Below are 17,793 nucleotides of genomic sequence, written 5' to 3'. Positions count from 1 at the left end.
TATACCATGTTCTTGACCTGAAAAGAATTAATTCCATTACTTCGTATAAGCAGAAAAAATACATAATTGAATTATTCTTATTGCTAATATTGTAAATTGTCACTAGAAAATGAACTAAGTCTTGATAAAGATTCATTTTCTTCGTTAATTATGTTGTATTTTAACTGGTATTATTTGAAGCAATTGTTAAAGAAATATGATATGTTTTTTATTGTAAATTGGCATGCAATTCAGCCGAGGCTGTGAAACGATGATATTAATAAACTGAACTGAACTGAACTGAACTGAACAAGAATATAATAATTCATTATAGATCAACAAGTTGGGTAATGAAACGAAACCGACTGCATTTATATTCGGAGTACCAAATGATGACATGATCGTGATGTTTTTTTTAAAAATAATTTTGCCAGATCGAATGTAGACAGAGATCCATCAGTATGTCAGGCTTAAATAAAAAGTAAGAGTGGGAAGAGAGAGAGAGATATAAAGATATATATATATATATATATAAATAATAGAGAGAGAGAGAGAGAGAGAGAGAGAGAGGGGGGGAGAGAGAGAGAGAGAGAGAGAGAGAGATAGAATATCTACGTGAAAGTTCAGAAGCAGGAAGGTCATAATCATCAAAAGACAATAGTTCCATATACATTATCAATCACCACCTCTATTCTGTAACAGGTGCAGATCGATATGCACCACCACGTTATCTCTCATTCTCCTCTCTGGCATCACGATCATATCCACCGCGGCATCCAACCAGACCCATCGGCCGCTAAGCTACGAGACATGGAAGAAGGATTTGTGTTAGATTGTATCCAAGTAGAGAAAGTCAGATATAAGTGGTCTGCCGACATCATCCCGAAGTACGATGCCCTAGTCGATCCTCATGCCAGTCACTTCTTTCATTCGCCGATGGTGAGAGGGGTAATAGGAAAAACATTGGGTGGCAAGGTAAGATGGACGTAGTCCATTTGAGAACAATAATCTAACTTGTTTTATAAATCAACTTTATATTCCATGTTTAACTCTTTGGTGCATCAAATTTACAAACATTTTGAATTCAGCATATTAAGTCTTTTAAAAAAATATCTCACAAGATTGTCTTAGTTCATTGACATACGATCGGTGTTCTGTAATTTTATCTTTGTACGAGTGCGCCTTGAGCATTTGATTTCAAGTGGAATTGGCGCCTATCAAAAGAATTAATGGTTATCACGGGAGCGACAATGTAGGGAACTCGCTTAACTTTCCCTACTTTATCAAAATGCTGTATATTTTTACAGACCAATAATATATAGAGAAGGAAAAATTAACCCGGAGTAGCTCATTGTATTTCTAAAGACGGCGATGCCCTGACTATTTTTAGATTTAACAAAGCTGTAGGACAATTCCAAATATTCTGTATTCACTTTCCATCAAATATTGTCAGCATAATTTTTTAGAGAATCGGGGAAACCCCTGACTGCCAACAGGAAACCTCTTAAAAGCAACTCAATTTGAACATTACCTTATATATGCGTTGCTTTCCACTTCATTGTATTGATTCGGACTGTGTTGATAGACGTTTCGGATTAAAAAGAATACAGGCAAATTCAAAATAAGCGAGAAAGATTTTATTTCTTTCATTAACTACTATTATATTATTTTTCTGCATAGTAGGGTAAATGAATAGAAGATATTAACATCAAATTGGAAACTGAAAAGTTTGATTTTGATGTTTTCCGTGAATATCAGTCACATGTACCTAAGTGTTTGAATTGTTTATTTGAGCAAAAATAACAGTTCGAACAAAATTTAACTTTAGCAGTCAAAAGGATTTATACCTAGAATTATCATACATATAAAAGATTACATTTTCAAAACCACTCATCTTGCTTAATTTAGTTAGTATCTTCAGTATCATTATTGCTTCCACTCCTTCTTTTAGATTAAAAAACGTCATAACCATATTGGTATTTTGGTATCCGTGAAACATACCGGCCCAAAGAAAACATACTGCAAGCTAATGACCGTGCATAGACAATGATATATGTTGACAAATTTAACAATAAAGTCCACATGGTCCAAGGTCGTTGTTAGATTCAGACAAAAACATTCAAATTGATCGAATCATTTCATTCAAAGCTAGACAATTGATGCAATCAATATCATCTTATTCATTGTTCGTCTGCAAATGAATGTTGGAAGACAATGCTCAGTGAACCAACTAAACACAGGGGATAAACATGACTGGTTTAGATTATAATGATAATAAGAATAATAATATATGGAATTTATAAGCCGCCGGATCCACTTGAATCAAATTATAAAAGAGCACAAGTCTAGTGAAACAACAACAGCAAGAAAGAGAGACCATATCAAAGCATCTGCATTATGAATAATGGAACAGAAGTAAGATATAGCATGCACGGTAGTGAGGAAAATCGTAACGCAAAGTGAATGCAATTTTTTTTCACTACCGTCACTTCGTGAAAACAGCGACGTAATGACAGAACAATTAATTATATGCCGAATAAACAGATACTTGTTAAGATTATTTTATAACACTTTAACTGATCTGCTTTTATGAATCTCTCGAGGGAGAGCATTCCGCAGCGGTGGCCCTGTATGAGCAAAATCAACTTTCCCAAATAAGATACACATTTTTTAATGGTTTAAAATCTGTCTTTTTTGTTGTATAGCTAGGAGATTAAACAAAAAGAAAACTGTAATCGTATCCCGATATATTTAGAATAGCCGCATTCTATATATAACTCTATTCACTTCATTTTTAATTTCATTTTTTTTGTGGGAAGGTGCAGTTTTTCTTCTTCTTAATGAATTACTAATTCATGCAAGCTCCCGTCACATCATTAGATTGTGGTTCAGAGTGTTTCAATCAAGGCCTCTACCTGCATACCTATATTTGGAATAATATTTTAAGTGAGATGAATACGAACATTCTCGAGGGACTTTTGTAAACTATCATATATTTCAAATTTTACCTTAATATTGTGATGTCCGTTGAAATGTCCAATATTTGATAATGTGAAAGACTTGAAGAAGTGGGACTAGATGATTTTCTTCGGAGGGTTCCTTTCTCAAACATTACAGATTGACTTTCAAACAATAGAGAGTTTTTAACACCTTTCCTTATTTACGGAGAGATTAGTAAAACAAACTCATCTTCATCGATAAGTTTGCCAATGCATTAGCGCTACAAAGGAATCCCAGCTTTAACTTGTAACCAAATGAAACATCTAAAGAATTTTCGTGGGTATTACTACTGTGACAGTAGAAAGAGAAGTATCTTGGTCAAAGAGATGACATAACTTAACTAAAAGTCTTTTACATGATATTTGTCTAGCATGTCAACTCGGGTGTTTGCTTGTTGTGATGACAGCTTCCACGGCAGTCACCATGGCGTCCGATAGCTGCCATGAAAAAAAATATGACAGAATTAAATCCTACATTACGATCGGAAATTATTGGAATGATCTAAACTTGGTAATTGCTCCTAAAAGGGCGTCAAATATTTATAATTTATGTAAACATATAAGTTTACAAACACAGAACATAACAAGAATATCATATATGTCAACTTTGTAGTTGACTTTGTAGTCAGAAGAGAGTCAAGACGATCAAACTTTATTTTGTTAAAATACAAATCACTGGGTAAGTTCGATGAACGCAGGGGCGGATCCAGCCCGCGGCGAAAGAAGGGAGCCCAATTCATTAGAAAATATTTAGCGGTGACTCAGCCGACCGGCCGAATAAGGCGGGGAGGGGGTGGGGGGATGGGGGGGGGGGGTTGGGGGTTGGAACTCTGTTTTTTTTAAACAAAAACTCAACACCACACCCCCTTGAACGCCGGGGGAGGGGGCCAGTCTTCTTTTTTCTTTTCTTTTAAAGGTAAAATTAACGTTACCATCTTGAAACGATTGGTTTCAAAGTTATTTTTGGTTAATGGCATTCCAACTATAGGACAGGGGTATAATATAGGGGTGGTAATCCAAGATAACATACACCCCAAATCCTGCCGGTAGTTTGCATACGAGTATGGTTCCTTTTCAAAATACATCGGAGGGAAAGTTGTTTTTTTTTGTTTTATTCAGGGGCTTTAAAATTAATGTTTTTAGAGCGCCATACATGATAATGGTCATTAATTAAGAGTACCATGCTTAAATATATATATATATATATATATTTTTTTTTTACAAAATAGATGTTGAGTATTAGTCAAGACAGTTAATGGAATCAAAAGTATTATGTGTAGTGACAATATCATGGACGCTGTATTTATGTCTCGAATAAATTATCTGGTTATAGGGATAATGTACATGTTAATTTCATTTTGATGTTAATTAATGACTCTTACTTGCTTTTTGTAGAAGACCCCTTTAAGCATTATTCTTCCCTTATGTGTCTATTAACCTTTGTTTTTAGCGCTCCTTGATAATAATGATATTAATCATCATCATCATCATCATCATCATCATCTTCATCATCATCATCTTCACCATCATCATCATCATTATTATTATTATCACTATTATCATCAACATTATTATCATTGTTATCATTATTATTATCATCATTAATATTATTAATTATTATTACCTTTGATATTATATTTGTTAATATCGACATTATAATTAATATTATTAGCATTATTATTATAATAATTATGAATATCATATTATTATCATTATCATTAATATTATTATTATCATCATTATCTTTATTATATCATTATCAAAATTATCATTGTTATCATTGTTATTATCATTATCATTTATATTATCATCATCGTTATTGTTCCGGGTTGTTTCCTTACCTTTTTGCCCATTATGCCACCTGGTGGTGATGCGGATTTTTGTCTGCCCCCTAAGTTTTTGCTCACATTATGATTATTCTAAACTAATCAATAACTTGTTATATCTCAGTACCTACCCAACATCTGGCAACCAGATCCGATCCGTCCATTCTCACCACTCGTTCCAACACGCCAAAGTCGATCACCAACTCGTTGTTCTCTGTCTGCTCGACGACGAACTCCAAGATCACAATCAGAAGGAGCTCTTAGACAGAGAGAAAATGACTTCGTAGTAGACAGTGTCTGCTCAACTAACCAGGTATTTATAGTAAATTTGGAGGAGAATGCAGGCCTGTAACCAGAGTTTGCAATTGAGGGGTTCGTTTTTAAACGGCTAGGGTCCAGGGGGAGTTTTCCCCCTCCCGGAAGCTTTGACGTTTCATTAAGTTATTAGACAAAGAAGACGATTCGTTGTTCCGTTTTCGACTCTTAATCCGTGTCTGAATTCAGTTCCCCTCCCCCTCCAGCACGAAGCGCGGAAGCTTTGACGTATCATTAAATATTATTAGAGAAAGAAAACGATTCGTTATTATTGTACCGTTCTCGACTCTTAATATTTGTCTGAATTCAGTTCCCTCTTCCCCTCCCGCACGAAGCGCGGAAGCTTTGACGTATCATTAAATATTATTAGAGAAAGAAGACGATTCGTTATTATTATACCGTTCTCGACTCTTAATATTTGTCTGAATTCAGTTCCCCCTCCCCCCTCCCCCAGATGGGAGAGGGGAAAACTGAATTGAGGTAAATATAAACTATAAACCCGTCGCCGGGAGCTAAATTATTTTTTAGTTTTCCCGTTCCCGCGCAATGCGCATAAGCTTTGACATTTCATTAAATTATTAGAGAAAAAAGACAATTCGTAGTACCGTTCTCGACTCTTAATCCTTGTCTGAATTCATTTTCGCCCATCCCGCTCGAAGCGCGGAAGATTTGACGTTTCATTAAACTATTGTAGAGAAAGAAGACGATTTGTGTACTTCAACTCTTAATCCTTGTCTGAATTCAGTTTCCCCCTTCAACGCAAAGTGCGGAAGCTTTGACGATTCATTAGATTATTAGAAAAAGATGACGATTCGTTGTACTTTTTTTCGACTCTTAATCCTTGTCTGATTCAGTTGCCCCCTCCCAAGCGAAGCGCGGAAGCTTTGACGGTTCATTAAATTATAAGAGAAAGAAAACGATTCGTGGTAGGCCTACCGTTCTCGACTCTTAATCCAAGTCTGAATTCAGTTGCCCCCCTCCCGCGCAAAGCGCACACACGCAGAAGATATTGTATAACGTTTCATTTAATTTATTAGATGAAGAAGACGATTCGTTGAACTGTTTTCGACTTTTAATCCTTGTCTGATTTCAGTTGCCCCCTCCAGCGCGAAGTGTGGAAGCTTTGACAGTTCATTAAATTATAAGAGAAAGAAGACGATTCGTGGTAGGCCTACCGTTCTCGACTCTTAATCCAAGTCTGAATTCAGTTGCCCCCCTCCCGCGCAAAGCGCAGAAGCGATGACGTTTCATTTAATTATTAGATGAAGAAGACGATTCGTTGAACTGTTTTCGACTCTTAATTCCTATCTGAATTCAGTTGCCCCCCCCCCCCCGCGCGGAGCGCGGAAGCTTTGACGGTTCATTCAATCATTAGAGAACGAAGAAGATTCGTTGTTCTGTTTTCGACTCTTAATTCCTATCTGAATTCAGTTAATAATAATAATAGTAATTTTTTATTTTTTATATAGCGCTTAATACAAAATGTCTCCAGCGCGAAGCGCAGAAGCTTTGACGTTTCGTTTAATTATTAGAGAAAGAAGACGATTCATATACCGACTGAAATTTAAAAAATGTATCTTTGCCCGATAAAAAGTCACAGTTCGTATAGGGAAAACAAATTTGCCGTCCGACCGATCTACTACATCTCACCGACTTCAAACTTCTACATTGATATAGTACACGAGGATCGAGCAAGAATACCGACACAGTAACATAATTATCTATGCGTATTTGTCTTGATCCCTTGACGTGGCGACTCCACCCAACATCCCCCTCTCTTTCTTACTCCCACCCCTCTTCTCTCAGGCTCTTACCCCCTCTCCTCCCAGGCTCTTACCCCCCTCTTTCTCCTCTCTTTTATTCCCCGTTTCTTTTGTTTCCCTTTTCCCTTTTTTTTTCTTATCTCATTTTCTTTCTTTTCATTTTTTTTCCTTTTTCTCCTTTTCTTCCTCTTTTTCTCTTTCCCTTTCTCTCTTTTCTTCTCGTTCCTTTCTTTTCTTTCTTTTCCTTCTCTTTTGTTCTTTTCTTTCCCTTTCCCCTTCTTTTTCCCCTTCCTCTTTTCTCAATTTTCGAAGGGCTTTAAAACCGGATTTTCATGTCTTGTCGTGTCTTCTCTTCTCTTCTCTTCCCCTCTTTTCTCTCCTCTTTTCTCTCTTTTCTCCCTCTCTTTCTTCTCCTCCTTCCCCTTTTTTCTTCCCCCCTTTTTTTACCTTTGAAATTTTTTAGCCGGGGTTCGATCGAACCCCCCGAACCCCCCCTCCCTGGTTACGGGCCTGGAATTATGAAAATAGGAGTATATTAATATACTGATACCCTGTGTGTATTAGCTGCTCAAAAGAAAAAAGATATGATCTTCACGTTTCTTTTGTTTCCCTTTTCCCTTTTTTTTTCTTATCTCATTTTCTTTCTTTTCATTTTTTTTCCTTTTCTCCTTTTCTTCCTCTTTTTCTCTTTCCCTTTCTCTCTTTTCTTTCTTTTCATTCTCTTTTGTTCTTTTCTTTCCCTTTCCCCTTCTTTTTCCCCTTCCTCTTTTCTCAATTTTCGAAGGGCTTTAAAACCGGATTTTCATGTCTTGTCGTGTCTTCTCTTCTCTTCTCTTCCCCTCTTTTCACTCCTTTTTTCTCTCTTTTCTTCCTCTCTTTCTTCTCCTCCTTCCCTCTTTTCTTCCCCCTTTTTTTTACCTTTGAAAATTTTAGCCGGGGTTCGATCGAACCCCCCGAACCCCCTCCCTGGTTACGGGCCTGGAATTATGAAAATAGGAGTATATTAATATACTGATACCCTGTGTGTATTAGCTGCTCAAAAGAAAAAAGATATGATCTTCATGATGATTTTTTTTCAATAAAAAAATGTAAAATTAAATATTATAGCTTTGACATTCTTCATCAGTTGTAGATATTATTGATTATTGTTGAGGACCCTCAAATCCTCAGATTAGACTGAAAAATTAATCCCTTTAGTCATTGGCTTCATCTTTTAATGTGAATCAGTTTGCTCTTTTTGCTTGAATTTTCGTCTAGTTTCTGTACTGCTTGTTATTTTGAAGGTGACAAACAGGAAGCCACTGATCAATTCCTATGATGCATTGAGTGATAAACACGCTTCAGGGTACTTCAGAAGACCAAGGGTGAAAGCAGTACTTGACTTCACTCTCATGAAAACACCTAAAGCGACCAAGAGAGATTGGAACCTATCGCCGAGAACCTCTACACCTGGAAGAAAGCGATCTGTGACTTGGTAATTTAAATATCTGCCATTGTAGAACTATTGAAACATGTATCTCTTTGGTAATCAATAATAGGGTTCACCTATAATACTAGTACTAGTAGATGGCGCTATACACGGAAGTACGATATACTGCGTGGAATCAATTACGTGTTGCTAGGCAACATGCGGTCATGTATTGTGCATTGAAAGCGGCTTGGTAGCAGATATGTTTACAGGACGCTTGTTGTAAACAACAGTGTAGGCATCATAACCCTGGCCTGGCCTGATCCTGAACTAACTCGACACTGAGAGCTGTATGTTGAGGCTTGAAGCATCAGCATATATATGAGCCCATCTTGACAATCAGAGCACATTTACGTTATCATCTTTTCAGCATAAAAAACAGGAGTGAAATTGACAATCAAAATGCCTGACTCAGCAACAAATAAGATTAAGACGTCGAAAAAAACACCACGCGGACCACCAACTCCTTCTGTTGACGAATTAGAGGAGTTGGAGAAGAATTTCTTATTGGATTGTATCGCTATAGACACTATATCAAAAGATTATTCGATGGCACAACCGAAACTAGGACCTGCTATCCCAGGTTATAATTCACAAAAGGATAAACATGTGAATTTATATTTCACCAGAGCTCAAGTTAGCACAACTCTCAGGAAAACAGGACAGGTAAATATAGAATCTAGAGACTTTGAGAGACTAGTCTGATGCTTGGTAGACTAGATCTACATGTACAGTGTAGTTACTTAGTATCACTATAGTCTGCTATAGACCGAATTTTCCGTCTCTTTCGTTCGTTAGCCTCTTATTTGGGTAGGGTCGGCTCTCTCTTTAGAGACGGAAACCGTCTAGGGTCTATAGTCTATACACATTCCCTTGATAACTCCACGGCCATTTCAGGTCGTGGCGTTATGCCCCCAAAATCCCCCAAAATGTCATTTTACCTCATGCATTGATTATTTAAAATTAGGAGAAGGTTATACTACATTAGTACATAGGTTCCACTTACCAACTTGACTGAAATAATCCGTTTAATAGACCCTAGACCTAGTCCCTTTTAAGGAAATTATGGGTCAAAATCGACATCCATGTTGAAAATCTTGCGAGCCGTGTTAAACTCTCTTGAGTTATCAAGGGAATGTGTATAGATGGTTTCCGTCTCTAAAGAGAGAGCCGACCCTACCCCAATAAGAGGCTAACGAACGAAAGAGACGGAAAATTCGGTCTAAGTCTGCTACTGCTATAGTACTAGTGTTTTCAATAATTTCATTTCATTGTCCTTGACTTCTTCTGTTGAATTCGTCCAACCTCTAGACTAGTCCAGACTCCAAAGTCCACTAGATCTAGAGGTCTAAGTCCAAACCTTGAGAAGGGTTTGACCCAATGACGATCGTCCACAAGCCGCGAAGTCCAAGCCGCTATAGGTCTATGCGGCGAGGCCATTTTTTAGGGTGCTATTTTGAACACCCGTAAGTGATGTTTTTGGATGTTTTCCTGGCATCAAGATCCTACTAACACAATTGAGACCATAACAGGCATTTTTTTCCTCACTTGGCAGCCCAAGACCAAGGGGAGGGGTTTAAACCCCTACCCCCCCCCCCCCCTGTGTCACTACTGGTTATTGTTATCTTTGCTCTTAGTTTTATACTCAATAATCTATGTTACACTACAACTTTGAAATTTGTCATCTGATGTACTGGTATACAAAAATTGAGAATGATCCTACCTGTTTGGATTTAAATCAATAAAGTTTGAATTAGAATATTATAGGCCTTAATTCCTAAAGTGTAAACACCTAGAGTAGACACATTTTAAGTTCTTGAAAATGAAGGCATTCCTTTCATGTATCACTATCAGAGTTTATTAAAAAGTTAAGAATTTGTATCTTTTTAGTTTTACAAACATATCATTATACATAACTTAAAACTTACGACTTTTTTTATGTTCCAATTTTTGTTCCCTTTACAGGACAAAGGAGGCACATCAATTGATGGGCCAGTCATCGACAGATTCATTGAGTCTGGGTCAGGGTACAAGTACCTCCACGCACGCAACCAAGCACCTGGAGCTGCCAAAGGTATACTGCCGTCACACTTTTTCATATGAAAACTGAATGATCTGTGCTCGTATACATGTGTTGACACAAAAGGGGTCTACTCTAAAACTAGAAGCTGATAATAATAATAGTAATAATAATTATGATAATAATGATAATAATAATAATAATATCATATGATGGAGGGATGATGCCTTTTAGAGCCTGGTTTTACTCAAGATCAATACATTGTCACTTAGATTCTATACAATGAATGCTTTTCTTGATGGAAATCCAACAATTTATTTCACTGTTTTATCCTTTAGCTGGACACTGTATGGACCAAGTAAATGGCCACGCCCAATTCCTGCAAGATGTCAAACCTATCTTTGGTTACCATGGTAACTTTGGATTCAGGAGAAACAGTCCATGGCTCAGGAAGATGCCATCTCCATTTGGTGTAGACATTAGATCACCCACTCACTGAGTGATACACCTTCGTCTGATTCCATTGTTTGCTCATATCTCAATATATTTCTAATGTATGTTTAAATACAAAGTTATTAAAATATTAAAATACGGAACCAGCAGGAAAATGGAAATCCATCTTCGTGAAGTGCGTCTTTTTGTGATGTGGTTTTTTCCCCCCTTTAAAATACCTACATGGTACAAACCCCCTTAAAATGTTTTCAACCAGTTTTACTATTTGGGTTCCCTTTTACCAAATCCTGGATTTGCCCCTGTACTTAAATGTATGGACAGCCGAAAAAGAAGATTATTTTTCGACTACATTTCTCTTAAAAGTTGATAGGTTTATTTAGTTTTAGCAATATACATTTTGTTTTATTCCCTATATCTTATTTTTGTGTCAAAATATCCATATCATTAATTACAAGTTAATGATGGTGATGTACTCTGTGCCTTTGGCAGGGACTTGCTAGTGTATTGTAGATACTCGTGAATTCAAAAGTGGACTAAACGGCTTTCAAGTTAGAATTATTACCCAACTTTGTTAGGGGAACTCGCATAATTGTGTTGTAAAGGTCTGTACCTCTCTATGCACAAAAGATCATTTTTTGAGGAGCAGGAACACATAAAATTAACTTTAATTCACCCAGCCAGGTACGTTTATACAATTTACATGTATATAACTAAATGTATATTTTTTCAATAGGATGGCACAAGTGCAACTATTATGCGGCAGATACATGTCGTTTTTTAGAGACCTAATACATAAGCTCATTATATAGCATGTTCATATATATTTATACGATGCAAATTAGAGGTATGTACATGTATGTATCTGATTGACCAGTTGCAACAAATGTGAAATGTATCTTGGTAAATGTTCCTTTGTTTACACCTAGATATATAGTGTATGCTTGACTGTTCAATCCACTTCTTCCACTTTTAATATGCTGGTACATATGTATTACTTCATTGCTTTAAAAACAAACATAACAGGAATAAAGATATCAGCTGTTATGTTGTATATGTGACTAGACATAAATCATGTAATGAGATGTATGTGATTTTTTTTTGTGGCCATTGTCTGTGCTGTTTATTATGTGATATAATTAAAAAGTTCTGTTATTTATTGTAGTTTGAAATAAAAATTGAGCAGGTCTTGATTGTAAAGCAACTGTGAATGTTCTTTATGTGTATCACAGAACTGAATATTCATTCCAATTTGAGAAATGATAAATTTAGTGAATAATTTTAGTATTGTATTTGATTTAATACTGGTTTAATTCCTTCTATGCTGTGGGCAACAAATTCTACCATTCAATTTAAGTCTTGATTAATTTGGTGTAGGCTTAGAATGGCCATATTCTTCTTTAATCACTTGTCTTCACAGTGAAGTCTATTCCGATATTGAGGCCCAAACTAACAATAAAACAAAGCATTTGCAAGTCAAAGGTTAACTTTAGAATATTTATTTACAACAAATGGCACAGGAGAAGTTAAACAAGTATACATGTTCTATGATAGTACATGTAATTTGTTTTTTGTGGTATTAATAATTTAATTGTTTTGTGTAGTGAACGGTCAGGGTTGAATATGTTTTGGTCGATCATGGAAATCATATTGTAGCTAATAATTGTTGTAGTAAAGGCTATGTAACGTGTACAATTTAAAAAAAATGTGAATAGAAACTGCGAGCCTTGACTACATGATTGCTGTTACACCAAACCAAGTGTATAATTGAGCTTCTCTCTCATTTCCTTAAGCTGTATGCTTCCACAATATATGACCTGCCTAAGGGTTATTTCCAAAAAAAAATAGCAATAACCAAATATATAAATGTTTTATGTAGTCTTCCTGACAATTTTTATTACCAAGATATTTTCAATAAACAAATGTTTATGAAAGGTGCACATTTCCCCTAAATAGCAAGGTAAAAAATAGACATTGGTATTGTGTAATAGCCATACAAGTTATTTGATAAAACAACATGGAGGTTGCATTAGAAGTACAGTATTCAAAATCTATTTTACAAGAGAAATTAGACTGCATAACTGCAAACACATGTTTTAATTACTGTATTAACTTCTGAGTTAATTACTGAGTTAACTTCATTTAAGGCAATGTTAACAGGAATCCTACTTGTTCTTTTCAGTAGTAGTTGGTACTGCCATTATAAGTATGCTATTGACTAAATGTAATATTATTTACTTCTGTATATAAACAGATGGGATTTGAATAAAATTTTCATTATCTTTCATTGTACATCTTGTGGCAATAATGTTGTTCTTTTATGCATACATCTACTCTGTTTTTCCAATCTGCATTAAGCCCCAGTCCCATATAAAGCCGGACCAGCACGGACGAGCACGGACCACTCCGGACCATCCCGGACCATGGTCTAGGGTGATCCGGGATGGTCCGGGATGTTTTGTTAAAAAAAGTGTGATGCTTTTAAGCTACAGTCCCATATACGTCCCGGACCGTCCCGGACCATCCCGGACTCCATCCGGGGTGATCCGGGATTCGGTCCGTGTTGACACCGTGTTGGCACCGGGGTGGTCCTGGATGGTCCTGGATGGTCCTGGGCGGTCAATAACTCACTCCCGGACTGCCACGGATCAACACGGACCGCCCCGGCGCCACTACGGATGACCCCGGACCCAGCACGGTGGCTACACGGATCACCCCGGATCAAACTATTGTCCCGGACCGTCCCGGACCACCCCGGCAGTTTTTGACCGTCAAAAACATCCGGGGTCGACTCCCGGACCGCCCAGGACCATCCAGGACCATCCAGGACCATCCAGGACCATCCAGGACCACCCCGGTGCCAACACGGTGTCAACACGGACCGAATCCCGGATCACCCCGGATGGGGTCCGGGATGGTCCGGGACGGTCCGGGACGTATATGGGACTGTAGCTTTACCTTGATACATATAGAATTGAAGACAAAAAAGATTAAAAGCTGAAGATGGAATTACACAGCACTGCATGGACACAACTATTGTATACCAATCACATCAAATAAATGAACAGTGCATATTACTTTATGATATACATGTATGGCAAAGTTCATTTCTTTACATGTCCAATCAAACTGATATAGTGATTGCAATACTGCACCAAGATACTATACATACATGTATATTGTAAATACTTCTTGACAATATTGCACTGGCATCTTAATGACTAAGGGTTACATACAAGCACACATCTTTTTACAATATAATTATGACCAACACACTTGACAGAAATATTTTCATTAAAGCAAGACTTCTAAGCTCACATACAAATGACCAAAAGGCAATTCATAAGAGTATGAACATAAATGATACAATCTACCAAATGATCTATGCTTGCAGCTGGTTGAGAAGACAGGGAACGGGATTGAGTTACAATATGTATGTCCCATTGGAATAATACATATGAATTTACATCAAAGTATTCCTATTTCAGCAGCTCTACCATCAGGGTTGTTCATTAGATAAACTACAATATTGGATTTCATTGTAATGTGTGGAATTAATTCTAGGACTTGCTCAGCTCATGTCCACTTGACAAAAATGTATAGTACGGTAAAGTAAATTCTAGGTTATATAAAATCGAAATTGTACAGCCACTATATCAATCATGTAAGAGATTTCGTACAGCTCAATCAGTATTATACCCTATTATCACCCTGGTGTGTCAAACTTGTGGAGCCAACATCCTTAATGAGCTTAGTGTCCAATTATAGGTAATGATACAAATATTTGTGCATTCAAACGAAAAAAATAAAAATACACCACCAATCATTTTGTTAATCATATATGTTCTACTTCACACATTCACATAATCTTACAACTATTCTTTTCTACTTTCAATTCAAACTGCCCACATATACCTATCTTGGGTTAACAGCATTTCATTTAATTATGTAGAAGCTAAACAAATCACTTCAACTTAGCTACTTAATTCCAGTAGCTAACAACTTATAGATACGATTTACCATTCTATGGTCTTTTATACAAAATCATTCCGAATTGTCATAAGCACCAAAATAACTAAGTATGTCTCAATTTGGGGAACACAACAATTGATCAATTATCAATGTGAAAACGTGCAGTTAATGCTGTAAAGTAAACACAAAATACACAAGGATATGAAAGACATTAAACATTTGTTCAATTATCAAATTGCTTGAAACTTTCAAATAGCTTTCAAAAGCATTATTACACTGTATATAGTTCTATTTTATTATTACCTGTAAGGTTCGGCAGTATACATGTACATCTAATTGCACATAGCATAGTAAGTGATTGCATGTAAGGGTGTCTTATCTGCACATATAACTGTGATGTAAATAGGCATCACCATATCTTTGTATAATATGTACAATCCTTCTTTATAAAAGTAGAAAAATAAAAATCTTCATAAACAATACTCTTAAAACAAAATTTCACTGTAGAATTCCAAATATTGACTGATGTACCCAGGAATAGAACACTGGTACCACATCCAAACCACAACATGAAAGGAAAATTATTGCAAATCATAAACATTTCAGAAATAAATTTCATCACAAATTAATTTTTGTTAAAATAAAATAAACTTCAGAGCACCAGAAATGGTAAAAACAAACAATAAAATCTAAAACTGCATGTGTTCACTAAACAAATACATGTACTAATAATAAACCCTAAAACTTTGTCATTTTTGGCACACAGCTTTCATAACCAGACATGTAATAAGAATTGCAATGCATGCACATAACTGTTTCGTTCTCAATGGCATATTCTCACCGTATGACCACTATAAAAGAATGCATGTCAGAGAATTCAATAACTATTGCTTTTGGCATCTACCAGCCCCCCCCCCCCCCCCTGGGTGCAAAGTGGCACATTTGCATTATGTCTCGCCAAAGGACATATGCCACTGCTAAAAACCATGACTTTGTATCTCCATTTAAGAGTTAAAACTCTTGAACCACAACTCCTGTACCAATGACTGTACAAGACCTTTTGTATTCTGCAAGTCAAAGCTATATTGTCCCACATGTTAACGACAACATATTACATTTTATTTCATTATTATGACGTTAATGGCCAAACCAGACCATGTATCAGACCTAATTTGAAGTTAATTGACATATATCAAGTTATGATCTGAACTCCACAATACTTGGTAATATATGGAACAAGATGACAAAATACTTCAAAGTTTCCCAAATATTGACATTAAATCTGATGAAAGATAGAGTAGTATGCATAGTCAATATATTACCATATACAAATATAGCACAAGAGTGGCATATGGCTTCAACCATTATTAGATTTCATTTACAATGATGTACACAGATGTACTTGGAAAAAGAAAAAAAATCTATACAAAACCTATGATGATGGTTTAAGAATAGAATATTGAGTATGAGTTCATGAAAAGTTATTGTTGAGTCGTAGGCAGTATATACTTATGTTAAGATGTAAAAAGTTATAAATGTGAGGAATGCTTGATATAACATTAACACTGATCAGTTGGCAATATGAAATGCCTCTTGACATGCGCTTCAGAGTTGATTTAAGACATACAGAGAGAGAGAGAGAGAAAAAAAAATGGGGCAATGATTTTCAGACACATGTACAGGCTTAGGTTCTTTGGAAGAGCCAATCATTAACAACAATAAATTATTTTTTTCCATCAGAATTGAATCAAGACCGAATATAGAACCAAATTAGTCTTTGACTAGTCAATAAAGACCAAACCTTGAGCTGAGTTAGTCCGTGTAGTCAATAAAGACCAAATCTTGGGCTGAGTTGTCTAGGTTAGCCTTTGCTTAGCTAATGAAGACCTAATAGAAAGCTGATTTAATTACTGAGCAATGAGTCAAGTGCTTCTGTAAATCTTAAGATGTCAATCAATTTTTTCAGGCCAAAGTCTTCTTTAATGCTCAAGTAGAAGAAATCTGGAGCCTCTTGTCTCATTTTGTAGAGCTGATTGAGTAGCTTACCATTATATTCAGCCATCAATGGTCGCAAGCTGAGCGAGAGAGAGAGAGAGAGAGAGAGAGAGAAAGGGAGAGAGAGAGAGAGAGAGAGAGAGAGAAATGCGAGAGAAGATATTTATTATATACATGCACATATCGGTATAACAAATTGCAAATGATATAAATTATTTTTGTTTGTTTTTTGTGATGATATTAATTTCATAAAGGACTTTTTTTCCCAGTAGAAGGTGAGACAATTAAGTTGAAGAAAACAGAAAATGTATTCATAGAGCCAACCAATGTTCACAGTTAATACAAAATGAAGAAAATAATACGGTACCCATGATAGCTCAGAGGTAAATCCGGGTTATGATATACCGGTATACAATTTTTGTAGAAATAGTAGTTAAACTTATTTTACTTATCAATCAGAAGTTAATTAAACTTTGAAAACTGGTAAAATAATAATTTACACAGGCCTAACAATAACTGCATCTAGTTTTCTGCTTGCCAGACTAAGACACAATTTATAATACTATTATAACTACTACTACTTCTAATATCCTAGGCTTATATAGTGCTCAATACATAATAATAAATACTTCATACTTACTGCTCTAACTCATTTTCTATGAGCCAATCCTGTACTTGAGATGCAGACCAATCCAAGCTCTCCATTTTAATTGATATCCCTGCACTCTCTAGAGGAAATGAAATACTAGCACCAACCAAAACTCCATCATCAGTATCTGAAAGTCAAAAACATTTATTCATATTTTACAATGGTAATAAGTTTTAAAAGGAGTAAAGAAATTAGGAACGTAAGAATTTAAGCTCTTAAATCTGGGAATCATATTCAAAATTCAATATCATTTAATGTAGCTTAGGCAAATGTAGTGGCAATTCCAGAAGAGTCCAAAGGTAAACTACATAATTCTTGAGAATTATAATTTTATCACACAGAGGAAGAATAAGTGAA

The 17,793-nt window shown here is 36.0% G+C and overlaps 2 protein-coding genes across 5 annotated transcripts in view; one reads left to right on the top strand and one right to left on the bottom strand.

The window, feature by feature from the left end:
• The first annotated feature begins 685 nt into the window (after positions 1-685).
• Positions 686-10,984, top strand: LOC755292. Its single transcript, XM_030972596.1, has 7 exons — positions 686-954; positions 4,929-5,117; positions 8,166-8,356; positions 8,537-8,543; positions 8,729-9,016; positions 10,316-10,424; positions 10,709-10,984. Exons 1-7 carry the CDS (start codon positions 694-696, stop codon positions 10,867-10,869), a joined length of 1,206 nt encoding a protein of 401 aa, XP_030828456.1. The 5' UTR covers positions 686-693; the 3' UTR covers positions 10,870-10,984.
• Positions 10,985-14,643: 3,659 nt separating this feature from the next.
• Positions 14,644-17,793, bottom strand: part of LOC100892829 — a 32,643-nt gene continuing 29,493 nt past the window's right edge. For all 4 annotated transcript variants that reach the window (XM_030972414.1, XM_030972415.1, XM_030972416.1 and 1 more), the window contains 2 exons: positions 17,428-17,563; positions 14,644-16,867 (listed from right to left, as the gene is read on the bottom strand). In XM_030972414.1, coding sequence (XP_030828274.1) covers positions 16,696-16,867; positions 17,428-17,563 — 308 coding nt within the window. In that variant the 3' untranslated portion in view covers positions 14,644-16,695. The remainder of the gene's footprint in view (positions 16,868-17,427; positions 17,564-17,793) is intronic.

This window comes from Strongylocentrotus purpuratus, unplaced genomic scaffold (genome assembly GCF_000002235.5).
Source record: "Strongylocentrotus purpuratus isolate Spur 01 unplaced genomic scaffold, Spur_5.0 spur5_scaffold_6, whole genome shotgun sequence".
Taxonomy (NCBI): domain Eukaryota; kingdom Metazoa; phylum Echinodermata; class Echinoidea; order Camarodonta; family Strongylocentrotidae; genus Strongylocentrotus; species Strongylocentrotus purpuratus.
This window is presented reverse-complemented; position numbering and strand designations above follow the sequence as displayed.

Coding starts and splice junctions, on each gene's coding strand:
- LOC755292 (XM_030972596.1), top strand. CDS start 694: ATGCACCACCACGTTATCTCTCATTCTCCTCTCTGGCATCACGATCAT. Junction 955..4,928: donor GAAAAACATTGGGTGGCAAG/GTAAGATGGACG, acceptor GTTATATCTCAG/TACCTACCCAACATCTGGCA. Junction 10,425..10,708: donor AGCACCTGGAGCTGCCAAAG/GTATACTGCCGT, acceptor TTTATCCTTTAG/CTGGACACTGTATGGACCAA.